Below are 15,582 nucleotides of genomic sequence, written 5' to 3'. Positions count from 1 at the left end.
GACCAGCAACTCATCAAGGGTATCGGGCTCGTCGCAAAGGAGTCGATGCTTGAGGAGGGTGCCCTCTCGGCACCCGGCGGTGAAGTACTCGATCGCCTGCACCTTGTGTACTCCCTCGCAGGAATTGCGCAGCTCGGTCCAGCACGTGAGGTAGTCGCGAGTTGACTCCGTGGGCCCTTGGACGCACAAGGAGAGCTGTCAGGGCTTGGGAGCCTGCTTGTAGGTGCTGGAGAAGTTGCGGATGAAGGCCTCAGTGAAATCAACCCAACTGTTGATGCTGCGGGGGTTCAGGTTGTTGAGCCACGTCCAGGCAGTACCTTGAAGCATGAGCGGGATGTATTTCACGGCAACACGCTTGTTACCTTTTGCTATACTGACGGCCATGGAGCAATCGACCAGCCAGTCCTCCGGCTTCATGGAGCCGGTGTACTTGGGCATGTCTCGCGGGAGGGTGAACCCCTTGGGGAAGGGCTCATCTCGGATTCGGGGGCCGAAACAGGGCGGGCCCAGCGCACCTTCTTCTTCAAGTGCCAGGGATCGGTTGAGATGATCGATCCGACGGCGAGCATCATTCTCTCCGACTCCCTCTCGGCGGCCAAGGTGGTCGCCGAGTGTCGGATGCGTGACGAGAGGCGGAGTGGGGTACCTCGCTCCACGAGGCGGGGGAGGCGGCGGGTCACCTCGCCGTTCTACTGCATGAGGGCGGCCGTCCTCGTCCCGCTCGATGGACAGGCGCGTCAGACTGTGGCTGGCAGCCGGCTCGTTGCCCTTTCCTCCGCGGGCACCACCAGTCGGCGTTCGAGAAGTCGCCCCATGATCTCGGCGTGGGGGCGGCTCGTTGTTTCGTCCAACTGGGACTTCAGCGCGGTAGGCGGCCTCGTGCTGCGCGGCATCCGCGTTTAGGAGCTGCTGGACTCGCTCCGTCATGTGGCGGCGCTCGTCGCCGTCGTATTTGTCCAGCTCATCCGTTACCGCCTGGGCGGCCCGGATTTTCTCCGCAGGCGTGGCATAGACGGGGTGCTCTGCCCCGAACATGTTGGCGAGGGTCGCACCACGCCGACGAACCATGCCGAGGCGGCTAGGCCCCCCAGGAGCCGGCGTGCCGCCTACGGCCCGGTCCATCTCGCGCCGGTAAGCATCCAAAAGCCGGCGCATGCTGGCCAGGCGGCCAGCATTTTTGGGAAGCTGGAGGCGGCGTGCCTCCAGCACCTCTGCATCCGCGCCCTCGGGAATGGGCGTCGTGAGGTCGCGCAGAGTGGCGTCGAGGGGATCTTGAGCACGCCTGTCCGAGTGCTCTTCACTACTGATGATGAGTACCTCCGTGACGGTGCTCCCGCCACTTTGCTCACGAGGAGGCGACTCGTCGTAGACCACCACGTTAGTGGAGAACGCGTCGAGCGACGCCGTGTCGGAGTCGACGATCATCGGGTCGGTCGAGCCGACGGACTCCAGGTCCACAGCAGGCTCGCTGGTGACATGGAGCTGGTCGAGGAGGCTGACGAGGCGGCTCTCAGGGCAGCTAGTGCCCGCGTCGGAGGCCGGCTCGTCGAAGAGGTCGATCTTGCCGACGAGGTCAGCGAGGCAGCTCGCCGCGCAGGCAATCTCCGCGTCGTGCAGCGCGTCAAGGCTAACACCGTCGGGCGTGCTTGGTTGGCTTTGCTCGCCAGGAAGGAACAGGGTTCCCGTCCAGAGCAGATCTCTGGGAGATGGTGCACCTCGCCCCACGGTGGGTGCCAAATGTTGGGGGTTGGGTGCGACATATGCCAATGGATGGCTTATCATGGTGGGAGCGAGTAGAATGTCGCTGGTGCGTGGAAGCGGGATAAGGCGTAGACACGAATGCCGGCATACTTTACCCAGGTTCGGGGCTCTCCTAGGAGATAACACCCCTAGTCCTGCTCTGCGGGGTCTCCGCATGATCACTAATGCACAAGTGATACAATGGTGCTCCTTCAGCTGTGTGCTAGAGGCAGAAGGAGGCAAGGCTACCTCTTCCCTGCCCTAGGTATCTGGCTACTTCTATCTGGGTTCGAACCGTTTGCATGGGTGGCCTGGGTGGTTTATATAGGCCTACCCCCCAGGGGTACAATGGTAATTTGCCCGGGTGCTGGGCCCGGCTGTCAGTGCCTCCAGCCTCCGGCTTCTCCGCCGACCGTTGGGGCCCGTCGCCTAGTGGGCCCCGCCGACTGGTTGGTGGCTAATTACTATAGCCGTGTCATTGGTGACAGGGGCTTGGTCATCTTAGTGTGGCTATAGTCCCGCCGCCTGGTGGGAGGCCACTGTAGCCATACCTGGTCTTATCAGCTTAATGGTGTGCTTGCCTCGGGGCAAGGAACGGCCGCCTGCTGGAGGCCAGCCCCTCTTGAATCCGTCTGGTTGAGCTTCCGCCGTCTTCCTTGGGGTCCCTGCCCAATAGGGCCCGCCTCCGGTTGGCCGTACCGATAGGCCGTCGTGGGGAACAGAGCTCCGCCTGCCCCGAGCGACGTCGGGGGAGATATGGCACAGTGCCCCATCATGCGGAGATCTCCGTTTGTACGGAGCACTGTAGCCATGCCCGTCTTGAGCGTCGGAGGCGACGCGCTTCACTGTAGCCATGCTCTGACTTGTACACTCGATGGGGGCTCGACCGCACCGTAGTCGTGAGGTGGCCGCCTGCCCGTTGTCGCCCTCTCTGGAGGGCGGCCGTCAGGAGCTAGTCACTCGGAGCGCCGTAGACTTGGATCGGCCGCCCTCTGGCAGCCGGCCGCTGAGCCAGCCGGCGCCAGAGGGCGGAGCTCCAGCTTGGGGTCCAGCAAGGCAGAGCTGGCCCATAGTCTTGATAAATCGAGGGACTTGGGTGAGCCTACCCGTGGCCCATTACTCCGACATCCCTCCTCGTCATGGAGAGCACGGGGATGATGAAGATGGTCACCGGTGATGGATTCCCCCCTCCGGCAGGGTGCCAGAACAGGGCCCTGATTGGTTTTTCGTGGCTACAGAGGCTTGCGGTGGCGGAACTCCCGATCTAGGTTTATTTCTGGGGTTTTTGGTATTTAAAGAAATTTTTGGCGTCGGGGGTAAGTTAGGGGGGCCCGCGAGTCAACCACATGATAAGGGGGGCGCCCCTGTGCTTGTGGTGGCCTTGGGACTCTTGTGGTCCATCGCCGATGCTCCGTGGGCTTCTTCTGGTCCATAAAAATTCATCGTAAAGTTTCAGTTCATTTGGGCTCCGTTTGGTATTCCTTTTGTGCAAAACTCAAAAACAAGGAAAAAACAGAAACCGGCACTGGGCTCTAGGTTAATAGGTTAGTCCCAAAAATCATATAAAATAGCATATAAATGCATATAAAACATCCAAGATAGATAATATAATAGCATGGAACAATCCAAAATTATAGATACGTTGGAGACGTATCAATAGGCATCACGTTCGTGTCAAGTAGACCGACTCCTGCCTGCATCTACTACTATTACTCCACACATCAAACGCTATCCAGCATGCATCTAGAGTATTAAGTTCATAAAGAACGGAGTAACACCTGAAGTAAGACGACATGATGTAGAGGTATAAACTCAAGCACTATGATGAAAACCCCATCTTTTTACCCTTGATGGCAACAATACAATACGAGCCTAGCTACCCCTACTTTGTCACTGGGTGAGGACACCACAAGGTTGAACCCAAAACTAAGCACCTCTCCCATTGCAAGAAGAACCAATCTAGTTGGCCAAACCAAATTGATATTTCGAAGAGAAATACAAAGACATCAACTCATGCATATAAGGATTCAGAGAAGATTCAAATAATATTCATAGATAATCTGATCATAAATCCACAATTCATCATATCTCGACAAACACACCGCAAAAGAATATTACATCGGATAGGTCTCCAAGAACATCCAGGAGAACATGATATTGAGAATCAAAGAGAGAGAAGAATCCATCTAGCTACTAGCTATGGACCCGTAGGTCTGTGGTAAACTACTGACGCTTCATCGGAAGGGCAATAGAGTTGATGTATAAGCCCTCCGTGATCGAATCCCCCTCCAGCAGGATGACGGAAAAGGCCCCAAGATAGTATCTCACGGGTACAGAAGGTTACGGCGGCAGAAAAGTATTTTAGTGGATGCTTCTAGTCGTTTGGGAATATTTGGGAATATATAGAGGAAGAATTAGGGTTAGGGGAGCTCCAAGGGCTCACAAGCCCTCAGGGTGCCCCCTAGGGCACGCCCCTCTAGGGCCCCCCCCATGCTTGTGCCCTCCCCGGGACTCCTCTGACTTCATCTCCAAGTCTGGTGGGTGTCTTCTGGTCCAGGAAAAATCATCGCGAAAGTCTTATTCCGTTTGGACTCCGTTTGATATTCCTTTTCTGTAAAACTCAAAAAAAGGGGAAAACAGAAACTGGCACTGGGCCCTAGGTTAATAAGTTAGTACAAAAAATAATATAAAATAGCATATTAATGCAAATAAAACATCCAAAACAGATAATATAATAACATGGAACAATCAAAAATTATAGATACATTGGAGACGTATCACAAGTGGACCCCGATGTTGGCTATCTCACACGTCGGCGAAAGTGAGTAGCAACGTTCCTGACGACCGTCGAGGAGGATCCGTGCGGTAGAGTGTGTCCCCTGTTTCTAAAAAACAAAAATGGCGAAACACGACAGCCACTTGAACACACAGTACTCCTACTACTAGGCATGTGCAGTGTTTCATACGTCAGTATCATAATGTTGCTAGTGCAGTAAGATATGAAGATAAAAAATGATGTTGTGCGCATGTTAACTATGAGCAGTAATGTAACATGCCCCTTTTTGACTACCCAATCGAGAATGAACAGTGAGATCAATGTTAACAGAACTAGGTCTACATCGCACGGATAGTATAGTGCTACAGTACTCCACAGAACATGAACCATATGAAGCACGAATCAGTGTTAGGTAGGGTGTATGAAGGGTGCATGGGAGCAAAAGTTCCCTTTTTGACCCACTTTTGGGTGTTTGGCAGAGTGCATGAGTCCATGCTAGGTTAACACAAATACACTAGGAGCATGCATGAAGAGGGGTGTTGAGATGAGCATGCACGAAGAGGGAACAACTATATTGAGATGAGAATGCAACGAAACACACCCGCATGCTTTGTGCTACGGTGACTCATGTGCATTGTCTGAGTTTGATCCAACGGTCATGTTGCACAGAGACATGCCCATGCAGAGGATGCCTAAACACCACCGAAGTCCCTCTGCTTCTCGAGGCGCACAGCGTTGGTGATGTAGGGTGCCACCGCTCGCAGAGCCCGCTCCCGGTCGATGGGAGCTAGCTCGTCAAAGACGGTGTCCAATGGCACGAATGGATTCCGGTGACGAAGCCCTGAGAGGATTCGCCCGGCAACGGCCATGGCCGCCCGCAACCCCTCCCTGTCCAGCTCTGCCCCCACCATCGCATGGAGACGGCTCAACTTCTCAGAGATATAAGTGAAGAACGAGACCAGGTCAGGAAGCCACAGCTCATTGAAGTCGACGGGGTGGTCAAACAGGTTTAGCCCGATGGCCGGCATGGTCGCGTTGGCATGACGGTAGGCATCGTGCAGCCGCAACACGTGCGTGACAACATGGTCCAGCAACTAGTTGAGGCGATCTTGGACCTTATCACGATTGGCCCGCTCGCGCACCAGCCGGCTCGCTTGACCACCTACCGTATCTCCTGCTTTGTGTAGCAACACTGCTGACGCCTCGAGCATCTTTGTGGTGGACGCCTGTCGCTTTTGAAGCTCTGTGAACTCCCACACATAAAGGAGGAGCATGGCACTCCTCTCTTCCTTAAGCTCATAGAGCTCCACGTCCTTGGCCCTGAGCTCCGCATCCTTGGCCCGGAGCTCATGTGTCAGGCGCCTCACCTCAGACTCCATGATCTGGTGCGCTGCCATGGAACTAGGTAAAAGCAATGTGTAGAGGAAGCAAAGGGGGCAAAACACTGAAAGGCAATGCAATCTACGGGAAGGCGGAGGGATCCAGCCGAGGAGCGGGGTGAATCTTTTGGTTTTCACCATGGGAAAACACCAGTCGACGACTTTTCACATCAGGGAGCAGTGGGTTTTACAGGAGGAGTCATCATGACTAATTGGTGTCGCGCCTGCTCCTGTCAATCAAAAAAAATAAAAATCCTGCCACGCCTGCCGCACCCAAAGCCTAGAGCAACGCCGCGATGGATATTTAAACTTACCTACCGGCAAGTGATGTCTACTATGCAACTTTGTTCTTGTAGACTCGTGTTGTGCCTCCAAGCGCAAAGCTTTGTAGGACAGTAGCAATTTTCCCTTAAGTGGATGACCTAAGGTTTATCAATCCGTGGGAGGTGTAGGATGAAGATGGTCTCTCTCAAGAAACCCTGCAACCAAATAACAAAAAGTCTCTTGTTTCCCCAGACACCCAATGTCAGGACCCCGACTCGATGTCACATCGATCTAGCCGGTAACACCTCATATTACTTTGCGGCCTCACGCACGGTATCCCCACGGGTGTCGCCTTACCTTTGCCCGGGACCGTTTGCGCCTTTTGGCTCACGTATATGATAGTGTCGCTAGCATCCATATGATAAGGAGCCCGGGCTGACATGGCTAGTCGTAAACCCAAAGTGGCACAGACTTACAGGGACAGGCATCCATGACCCAGCTTCGCACGTGTCGGTCATCAGCAAGTGGGTCCGGGCTGTAGCACTGGGCTAGCAGGACTCCGGTAAACCGGGCTGTAGCGGGCTAACAGGACTCCGGTACTCAAAGCGTGACATTTCCCCGAAGGGACAGACACAGGAACGAAGAAGGACACATGCCGGCCAGCCTAAGTGTTCCGGAGCAGTAGCAAGCTACCATGGCTCAGTGGAAACACTAGGAGACATTTCCCGGTAAGAGAGGCTACTAAAGATAAACAACTAGATGGTCAGATCCCACACATACCAAGCATTTCAATAACATACACACAATATGCTCGATATGTGCAATACAACATGGCATCACAAAATGACTCTACGACTCAAGTATTTATTCATTAGGCTCCGAGGAGCGAGACATTACAAACATGGGTCTCACGACCCAACAATCAGAGCATACAAGTCAAAGCACAAGCGGAAGCTATCATGTCTGGGTACAGACATCTATAAATGAAAAAGGCTGAGAAGCCTGTCTATCTATCAGATCCTGCCGGGGCACAAGATCGTAGCTGAGGTAACAAGCTAAACGTCGAAGTCCACGTGGAACTACTAGCGAGACCGAAGTCTCTCTGCAAAACATAAAATAGGCAAACGTGAGTACAATTGTACCCAGCAAGACTTACATCAGAACTATCTACATATGCATCATTATCAACAAAGGGGATGGTGGGGTTTAACTGCAGCAAGCCAGCTTTGACTCGGTGGCTATCCTAAACTACGACTGCAATGTAACTCTTTTGAGGTGGCGCACACGAGTCCACATATTCACCATATCAATACACCACTATGGATCCGCTCCCGTCTCCCTACGAGAACGCCATCCATAGCACTCACGCTTATCTTGCGTATTTTAGAGTATCCACTTTCACTTGTCTATGAACTGATATAAGCAACCCAGAAGTCCTTTTCCGCGGACACGGCTATTCGAATAGATGATGATAACCCTGCAGGGGTGTACTTCTTCATACATGTTTCCACCACTTAGCGTCTGCACACGACATGTGCTCGGCAGACTTCAAGCGAAAGCCGACGTGGGTGTAGACCACGACCTACCTAAACACTCAAGTCTCTAGTCCAGGTTTATCGCCTATTCGGGTTCCATCCGCAGGGAGTCCGGCCGAGGTTTCCCATACGGCCCCGAACGATGTGAACAGGGTTCCCGAGATACCTAACGGGTATTCGGTACACCCGGCCACGTACCTACCGCATCACAGCCCACCCCTACGGTCAGCGCTGTCCACGGCCTCCAGCATACTACAAACACCAGAAACTACTTGCAACTCCTGGACAGAGGACAAGGGTGAATAAGAAGTCGAGCGGGGTCATATTTCAGGGCCCAATGTATGGTAGTAACTGAATCATGGATCACAAACACAGAACTCAGTTCCTGAGGACGGCTACAATGAGACAACCCACCATGTACTCCTACATGGCCTCTCACCGCTACCTTTACCAAATCGTGTTCACACACTTAGCTCACACACAGTAGGACATGTTCACACGCCTCTGATTCATCCCCGATGAATCAGACCTGACTCAACTCTAAGCAGTAGCAGGCATGACAAACAAACATGAATGAGTAGGCACAACAGGGCTCAAACAACTCCTACTCATGCTAGTGGGTTTCATCTATTTACTGTGGCAATCGATTGTCAACGTAGCGAGGAGTTGAGTTGCCATGATACCACAACGAGACACCTTCGGAACCGTGACTCGTAGATATCTCCCCTTAAGTGGCAAAAGAATTACCTTTGATTCAGAGATCATTGAAACTCTTTGTACCAGCTTAAGGCAAATCATAATCGATCATTTAGAGGGGTTCGGTAGAATGGCATACTCAGACTTGGATGATGTGGATTACCTTGTTGAAGACAACGTAATGGATGAATTTTGCTTATCACCGGAAATGGAAGAGACCCATGGTAGAATGGCACATTGGCGGTGCAAGCTGGGAACAAAATGCAAATGCTGGGAATGATTCTAGTAACTGGGGAGGGGCTCAACAATAGAGAGTTATTCCACTATTGGAATGGTTATAGCATAACCGAGGAAGTTGAGAGCAAACCTAGTTAGTGTCGACGGTAACACGTAGCGCTTGTGCGTGCTCTCAAGAACTTGAGCAATTCCACAATCATCAAGGTTTTACCAATATCCGTGTCAAGGATCCTGGCAACACAACTTGCTACCACGATGAATGATGATGGATGATGCAGATGCAAAGGAAGATAACACCTTCTCAAATTTCACCCCTGGCGGGGCCAAGGAGATAAAAACTGGATGATCGACCCAGAGACATTTAGCACTCCGCTTCTAATGTTCTCCTTGATGTGCTAGGGTAACCCATTCATAGATATGGTTTGATATCTAGAACATCAAGTAAAGGTCGGACTTCGGGAGCAATAGAATCCATAAGAAACAGTTACGGAGGTAAATCCTACGAAATCCTTATGGGGAGGTGGCCAACTTCATCAATCAAGATATTATAATAACAGGTCTTCCGGCTGGGTGTGTTGGCCACGACATCCACTTTACCGGTTATCGCGCGACCAATATTATAATTCTTGGGAAATATTCCAACCATCATATCTGCCTGAGATTCAGATCTGGTTGGTGTCAGGATATTCCAGACTCATCAAGTCTAGGAAGAAAAACGGAAGTTTGCAACACAAATCGACGAGATGACGTTGCGAGATTCTCGGGAAATGAATTACGATAGCAAGCTCCAAAACATGAGCTGGTTCTGCTACAACATGTGAACACGTTGTCCCAGACAAGCATGACCACAAAGTAGTCTTATAATAAAACACTACCGAGTTCAGGAGGGGGAACCATCATTAATGACATCGAAGTCTCCACGCGTGGAAGTCCAAAGAGTTCACCTTGGACAGACTCCTTTATCTTTGAACAACTCAATCAGTGGCTTGGTGTGCTAGGATATACATATAGAATGAAGGTTGCAAGTCTTCAAACCACAGAATTCTTCGCACGTGTGCATGACTGATTTGGAATGATTCCAAGAAAACAACATTGACTTTCTCGAATCCACGGCGGCAACTTGCATCAGATGCACATGAATTAACGGAAGTCACTACCTTCATCCAAACATATGCTTCATGAGCTAGCATGAACAAATGCTTTCAAAAATTTCCAACACTAGCTTAATGTCCAACAAAATTATGGAGGAGATAAGGATGTTGTCAATGGGCTCAACAACAATTCATCTGGGTTTCCTTTTAAAAGGAATTCCATAGTTAAGTGAACAAGTGATAGCATTGGTCAGGCCAAAGATGTAATGGTGTATGCTCGAGGGATCAACCACGAACAAGACAACATTACGAGCATCATTGGTATTGATTTGATTTGACGATAGCCCACACTCAAATCAAAGGATTGATAAGGCAATAGGTCCAGCAACTGATCACAGGGACCAACTGATGAAGATATCATCTTTCTTCAACACACACTACACAAGAATATCCCTTTGGGACGAACTAAGTCAGGCAAGCTTTTATCTTCCAACTCTCCAAGTTGTTGTCTAGCTTAACCAACTAGCTCTGGGATATCTAACACCGATTCTTGGAGAGAAGGTGGTTCACAAGAAACCAACTTGATCACGAGCTTAACACAGCGGTCAGGTGACAACCTGGTAATACTTCCGAGAAGATATTCGGAAAATCACGAACCACCGGTATGTTACTAAGCTCGAGAACAATCTTGCTTTTCAGGGCAGGACGATATGATCAATAGAGTAAGGATTTGAGATAATCCTAACTCATCGATCGAGGAGTGAACCAGGAGAGTGGACTAGGTAGCACGATCAATCTTAGAATGATGATTCTATAGCCAACACACTAAGAATGAAATTATTGTCCTTTAACTACCCAGCAACGAGGTTGCTAGGCGTATTGATTTCACACATCACAATTCATTTGTCGGTATTCCGGTTGCATCAACACGAAGACCGAGGAATGACTAATGATGGCAAGATGTATCACTGTACCAAGAGTTCATAGGATGGGGTGCAATTCCTATAACAATCCCGATTTAAAGATGGTAATACTCCAAGGTAGAACAGAACGAAAGCTGGATTAGCAATTAGATCTGCGGAGCACAACTTCTTTGACCCAATCCTGGATATGGAAGAGGTACTGGAGTTTGTTTCTCCTAGTCATTCTGAATGGAATGGCTTGACGGACCACAAGAGTAATAGGCATCGATGAACGAAGGCACACATAATCTTGACTATCAATTGATAAACGGAGGTCAGAAGACAACTAAAGAGAACAACTCAAAGGAACATATAATTTTCTGAGTTGTGGATGCATAGATTGGTATGTCGAACGAATTCCACATGTTTCTTCCGGATAACCCATGCAGAAAAGTAGATCTGGCAGAGTCACAATATATAACGGAGAACTCATCAAGAATAATCCTGTTGTGATATTTCAGTTCAACGAGGAACTTCTGCCATAAGTAGTTCATGGTATTTGGAAGAAGAAGATACCACGGACTTTAAGGACTATCGCAAAGGTTACTAATAACCTAAGGGAGCTAGCAATTCCTATCAACATGAAGTAAGTAGGGTGAATCTCGGGTTCAAAACCCAAGGAGTAGAATACCTACTACTAAGTAGCATCACGGGATGCTTTCGAGAATAAAAGCCAGAATCATCACACTGGGGATCACAAAACATTGCTAGATTACTAGGTGACTCCCTAAACACCTAGGGCCATAATAGTATCTCCAACATATATGTCAAGGTAACGGAGTACCTCAACTCACTGATTAGTGTGGTTAATCTGGCCCATGGGAACATTGAAACAGGAAGAAAGGATTTGCAATTGCATCAGACTACTTAGAAACCTGGGATGACTCGGACAGCATAACGGCTGTAAATGCTCAGAAAAGATTTGAGGCATTCACAAAAATGGTGGCATAACCACTCAGAAGCACAATATCAAAGTCTCGAGATCAACAATTAACATACGGAAGTAGTAGAAACTGAACCCAAGCTTAAATCCAACAATCTTATAAGTCTTCGGATTAGTAACACGTGATCCTGATGGAAAGAAGAGATAGCCTAGTTCTTAATCCCCGCAGGAAAGATAAGATGACTCAGATCAGAAGGCATAAGGTATAAGGAGTAAAAAGAGCCTTACGTTCCATCCCACAATCAATTCCCTTATATAACTAAAGAATTTCTAGACTCAACTTCGACCAGTTTGGCTTGGTAATCCTACAGGCAGTCAAGCTCTGATACCAACGCTGTCAGGACCCCGACTCGATGTCACATCGATCTAGCCGGTAACACCTCATATTACTTTGCGGCCTCACGCACGGTATCCCCATGGGTGTCGCCTTACCTTTGCCCGGGACCGTTTGCGCCTTTTGGCTCACGTATATGATAGTGTCGCTAGCATCCATATGATAAGGAGCCCGGGCTGACATGGCTAGTCGTAAACCCAAAGTGGCACAGACTTACAGGGACAGGCATCCATGACCCAGCTTCGCACGTGTCGGTCATCAGCAAGTGGGTCCGGGCTGTAGCACTGGGCTAGCAGGACTCCGGTAAACCGGGCTGTAGCGGGCTAACAGGACTCCGGTACTCAAAGCGTGACATTTCCCCGAAGGGACAGACACAGGAACGAAGAAGGACACATGCCGGCCAGCCTAAGTGTTCCGGAGCAGTAGCAAGCTACCATGGCTCAGTGGAAACACTAGGAGACATTTCCCGGTAAGAGAGGCTACTAAAGATAAACAACTAGATGGTCAGATCCCACACATACCAAGCATTTCAATAACATACACACAATATGCTCGATATGTGCAATACAACATGGCATCACAAAATGACTCTACGACTCAAGTATTTATTCATTAGGCTCCGAGGAGCGAGACATTACAAACATGGGTCTCACGACCCAACAATCAGAGCATACAAGTCAAAGCACAAGCGGAAGCTATCATGTCTGGGTACAGACATCTATAAATGAAAAAGGCTGAGAAGCCTGTCTATCTATCAGATCCTGCCGGGGCACAAGATCGTAGCTGAGGTAACAAGCTAAACGTCGAAGTCCACGTGGAACTACTAGCGAGACCGAAGTCTCTCTGCAAAACATAAAATAGGCAAACGTGAGTACAATTGTACCCAGCAAGACTTACATCAGAACTATCTACATATGCATCATTATCAACAAAGGGGATGGTGGGGTTTAACTGCAGCAAGCCAGCTTTGACTCGGTGGCTATCCTAAACTACGACTGCAATGTAACTCTTTTGAGGTGGCGCACACGAGTCCACATATTCACCATATCAATACACCACTATGGATCCGCTCCCGTCTCCCTACGAGAACGCCATCCATAGCACTCACGCTTATCTTGCGTATTTTAGAGTATCCACTTTCACTTGTCTATGAACTGATATAAGCAACCCAGAAGTCCTTTTCCGCGGACACGGCTATTCGAATAGATGATGATAACCCTGCAGGGGTGTACTTCTTCATACATGTTTCCACCACTTAGCGTCTGCACACGACATGTGCTCGGCAGACTTCAAGCGAAAGCCGACGTGGGTGTAGACCACGACCTACCTAAACACTCAAGTCTCTAGTCCAGGTTTATCGCCTATTCGGGTTCCATCCGCAGGGAGTCCGGCCGAGGTTTCCCATACGGCCCCGAACGATGTGAACAGGGTTCCCGAGATACCTAACGGGTATTCGGTACACCCGGCCACGTACCTACCGCATCACAGCCCACCCCTACGGTCAGCGCTGTCCACGGCCTCCAGCATACTACAAACACCAGAAACTACTTGCAACTCCTGGACAGAGGACAAGGGTGAATAAGAAGTCGAGCGGGGTCATATTTCAGGGCCCAATGTATGGTAGTAACTGAATCATGGATCACAAACACAGAACTCAGTTCCTGAGGACGGCTACAATGAGACAACCCACCATGTACTCCTACATGGCCTCTCACCGCTACCTTTACCAAATCATGTTCACACACTTAGCTCACACACAGTAGGACATGTTCACACGCCTCTGATTCATCCCCGATGAATCAGACCTGACTCAACTCTAAGCAGTAGCAGGCATGACAAACAAACATGAATGAGTAGGCACAACAGGGCTCAAACAACTCCTACTCATGCTAGTGGGTTTCATCTATTTACTGTGGCAATGACAGGTCATGCAAAGGATAAAGGGGTTCAACTACCGCAGCATGTAACAGTTGAATCGGTGTTGTCCTAATGCAGTAAAAGAGAGCAGGAGCGAGAGGGTAGGATTGTATCGGAATGAACAAGGGGGTTTTGCTTGCCTGGCACTTCTGAAGATAACATTGAGTCTTCATCAGTGTCAACGATCACATCATCGGTATCACGTCTATCGAGAGGGGACAAATACCGGCAAATACAGAAAGAACACAATCAATGCAATGCACAATATGATGCATGATCATGACATGGCAAAATGAATGTGTTTTGGGCTAATGCAACTAGCAACAGATTAAATGAAGTTGGTTTGAATACAAGATTCAAATTCAAACTCCATATGTGATTATTCAAATGCCATTCACTTCATTTGTCCTAAACAGTAGTGATAAGTTGTTCTAACATGCATGAAAATGGTACAGATGGATTCCTTGAATTTTTCTGATGATTTTTCATATATAATTTATTAAATTTGGAGTTACGGTTAATTTTCTATGAATTTTAGAAGTTTTAGTTATTTTCTGAAATTAATAAATCATTTTAGGATTTATTTAAATTCCAGAACAAATACTGCGTCAGCATGACGTAATAGTGACGTCAGCAGGGTCAAAGGCGTCGACCAGGTCAAACCTGACCAGTGGGGTCCACTGGTCAGTGACCCAGTCAACTAACCGGGTTAGTTAGCCCTAACTAACTTAGTTAGCCGGGCGGGGCCCGCATGTCAGTGGCTCACCTAATTAACTAAATTAATTAACACTAATTAACCTAATACTAATTAGGCAGGCGCCTGGGCCCACACGTCAGGGGTCAAACCCCCGGGTCAAACCCGCCGGAGTTGACCCGCGGCTTGTCGCCGGCGACGCCAGCAACGGCGGAGGGCGTCGGAAACGCTCCTTCGGCGACCAAAACGGCGACTGGGGGGCTCTACGCGTAGCTGGGAGTCGCCCGCATCCATTTGTGCAAGCGGCAGGGGCTGAGGTGGCTCGAGCTCACCGGAACGGGGTCCGCGGCGGCGACCGAAGTTCGGGCCAGCGCGGGCCACGGGGCTACGCTTAGCGAGCGAGCGAGCTGAGAGGCTGGGCGGGCTCCTGGGAGATCCACGAGCTCGGGGTCGTGCTCGGACGCGAGTTTGGTGACCTGCAACGACGGCGGCGACATCGCCGGCGGAGCCGAGCTCGCGGCTCCGGTGGAATCGAAGCTACAGGGCGAAATCGAAGGGGGAAAGAGGGAGGGGAGGCGTAGGAGCTCACAGCGGTGCCGTAGAGGAGGTCAGCGAGCTCGGGGAGGGGCTGGTGACAACGGGAGGTCGCCGGCGATCTCGGTGGCCCGAGGAGGAAGAAGACGTCGGGGACGGCGCTCCGGGGCTTCCGGCGTCACATGGGTTGGTGGAGACGAAGAAGAGGGTGCGGCGGTTCTTCTGGAGGCATCGGCGAGGCGAGGGGTGGTCGGTGGCCGCGGCGAACAGCGTCGGCGACGACGAGCTCCGCTCGGGCGCGTGCAGGGAGAGAGCAGAGGAGGGAACGGGGTCCAGGGGAAGAGAGGGGAGGTGCAGGGGGCGAGGGGGAGTGCGTGGTGCCCTCGGGTGCCTCCAGCGGCGAGCGGGTAAGCAGGAGGTGGCCGGAGCGTGCGCGCACGCGTCGGGCACACGCCCTCCTGCCTACTGGCAGGAGGTTGA

The 15,582-nt window shown here is 50.5% G+C and overlaps 1 protein-coding gene across 1 annotated transcript in view; it reads left to right on the top strand.

Annotated features, from left to right (window-relative positions):
* Window positions 1-1,066: 1,066 nt before the first annotated feature.
* The window catches only part of LOC123078159 (uncharacterized), a 30,048-nt gene continuing 15,532 nt past the window's right edge, over window positions 1,067-15,582 (top strand). Inside the window, exon 1 of the mRNA XM_044500564.1 lies at window positions 1,067-1,131. Coding sequence (XP_044356499.1) covers window positions 1,067-1,131 — 65 coding nt within the window. The remainder of the gene's footprint in view (window positions 1,132-15,582) is intronic.

This window comes from Triticum aestivum, chromosome 1B (genome assembly GCF_018294505.1).
Source record: "Triticum aestivum cultivar Chinese Spring chromosome 1B, IWGSC CS RefSeq v2.1, whole genome shotgun sequence".
Lineage (NCBI taxonomy): Eukaryota > Viridiplantae > Streptophyta > Magnoliopsida > Poales > Poaceae > Triticum > Triticum aestivum.
Note: the sequence above shows the minus strand (reverse complement) of the source record. Positions and strands in the feature narration are given on the sequence as shown.